The sequence below is a fragment of the Larimichthys crocea genome, unplaced genomic scaffold (assembly GCF_000972845.2).
Source record: "Larimichthys crocea isolate SSNF unplaced genomic scaffold, L_crocea_2.0 scaffold20273, whole genome shotgun sequence".
Lineage (NCBI taxonomy): Eukaryota > Metazoa > Chordata > Actinopteri > Sciaenidae > Larimichthys > Larimichthys crocea.
Genome location: NW_020852717.1, coordinates 1 through 882, shown reverse-complemented (window position 1 = coordinate 882; position 882 = coordinate 1). Strand labels below are relative to the sequence as shown.

Sequence of the window (882 nt, the reverse complement as noted above, 5' to 3'; positions counted from 1 at the left end):
TTTTTTTTTTTTTTTTGGTTAATTTGTGACAGTATCGCACTTTAACCGGCACCGCAGTGATGATGATGGTGGTGATGATGAGAGATTAGACCAAGTGAAAGCGATGGGGTGGGAGGTTTAAGCATCCTTCTTTTTGATGATGAGCGGTCCGACGTTGTCTCCGGTCTCCTCGTTGTGTTTGGCGTGGGCCCCGTCGCAGTACGGGAACTACAAGAGAGCGCACAGAGTTAGAGGAGAACAAAACTCTTATCAGGGTCACACCCTTTGTACTTAAATGATACGACTCAACACGGTTATGAAATCATGAATTAATCTCCCCGAATCCAGAGCAAACAGCTCTGCTCTGTGCTTCGAAATATTCCAAACGTACATTTTTTAGACTTAAACTATGTTAAACTTGATTTTTCTTGATCTTCTCTCTGTCTGGGAGGTTTGCAGACGAGTTCTCTCCCTCTTGAACAGGAGGTTCTACACAAAATTATAGCTGACCGGTGAGTAAAATTCAGATTTTTTTTCACTTGACAGCCTGCCAATCATCTAATATTGTCAGCAGAGCTCTGAGAGTTTAAAACTGAGGATTTCAGTCAACTTAAAGTGTAACCGCCTGACCTTCTTCGACTTCCAGCAGCGGCAGTACACGGCCTTGGTGCCGATGTCCTCCATGTCGAAGCTGTGGACCACTTTGGGACTGTCTTTACTGATGCACGTGTTCACCATGCCCTTTTTACAGCTGCGCTTGCTCAAGTAGTGGCTGACTAGGAAACCTCCGACAGCTGCAACCAACGCGACCGGCACGGCAACCACCAAATGCTCTGAGAGGGAGAGAGACAGAGAGAGAGACGTTACAGCCTTGTTTTCAGTTATTATTTATATCATGGTCAC

General features: G+C 45.5%; 1 protein-coding gene across 1 annotated transcript; it reads right to left on the bottom strand.

Annotated features, from left to right (window-relative positions):
- Positions 1-834, bottom strand: LOC113744798 (CDGSH iron-sulfur domain-containing protein 1; the record flags this gene model as incomplete). The annotated part of the gene is made up of 2 exons (XM_027275743.1): positions 1-207; positions 610-834. Coding segments are annotated over 2 exons (315 nt in total), but the record flags the coding sequence as incomplete, so codon positions are not given.
- Positions 835-882: the final 48 nt, after the last annotated feature.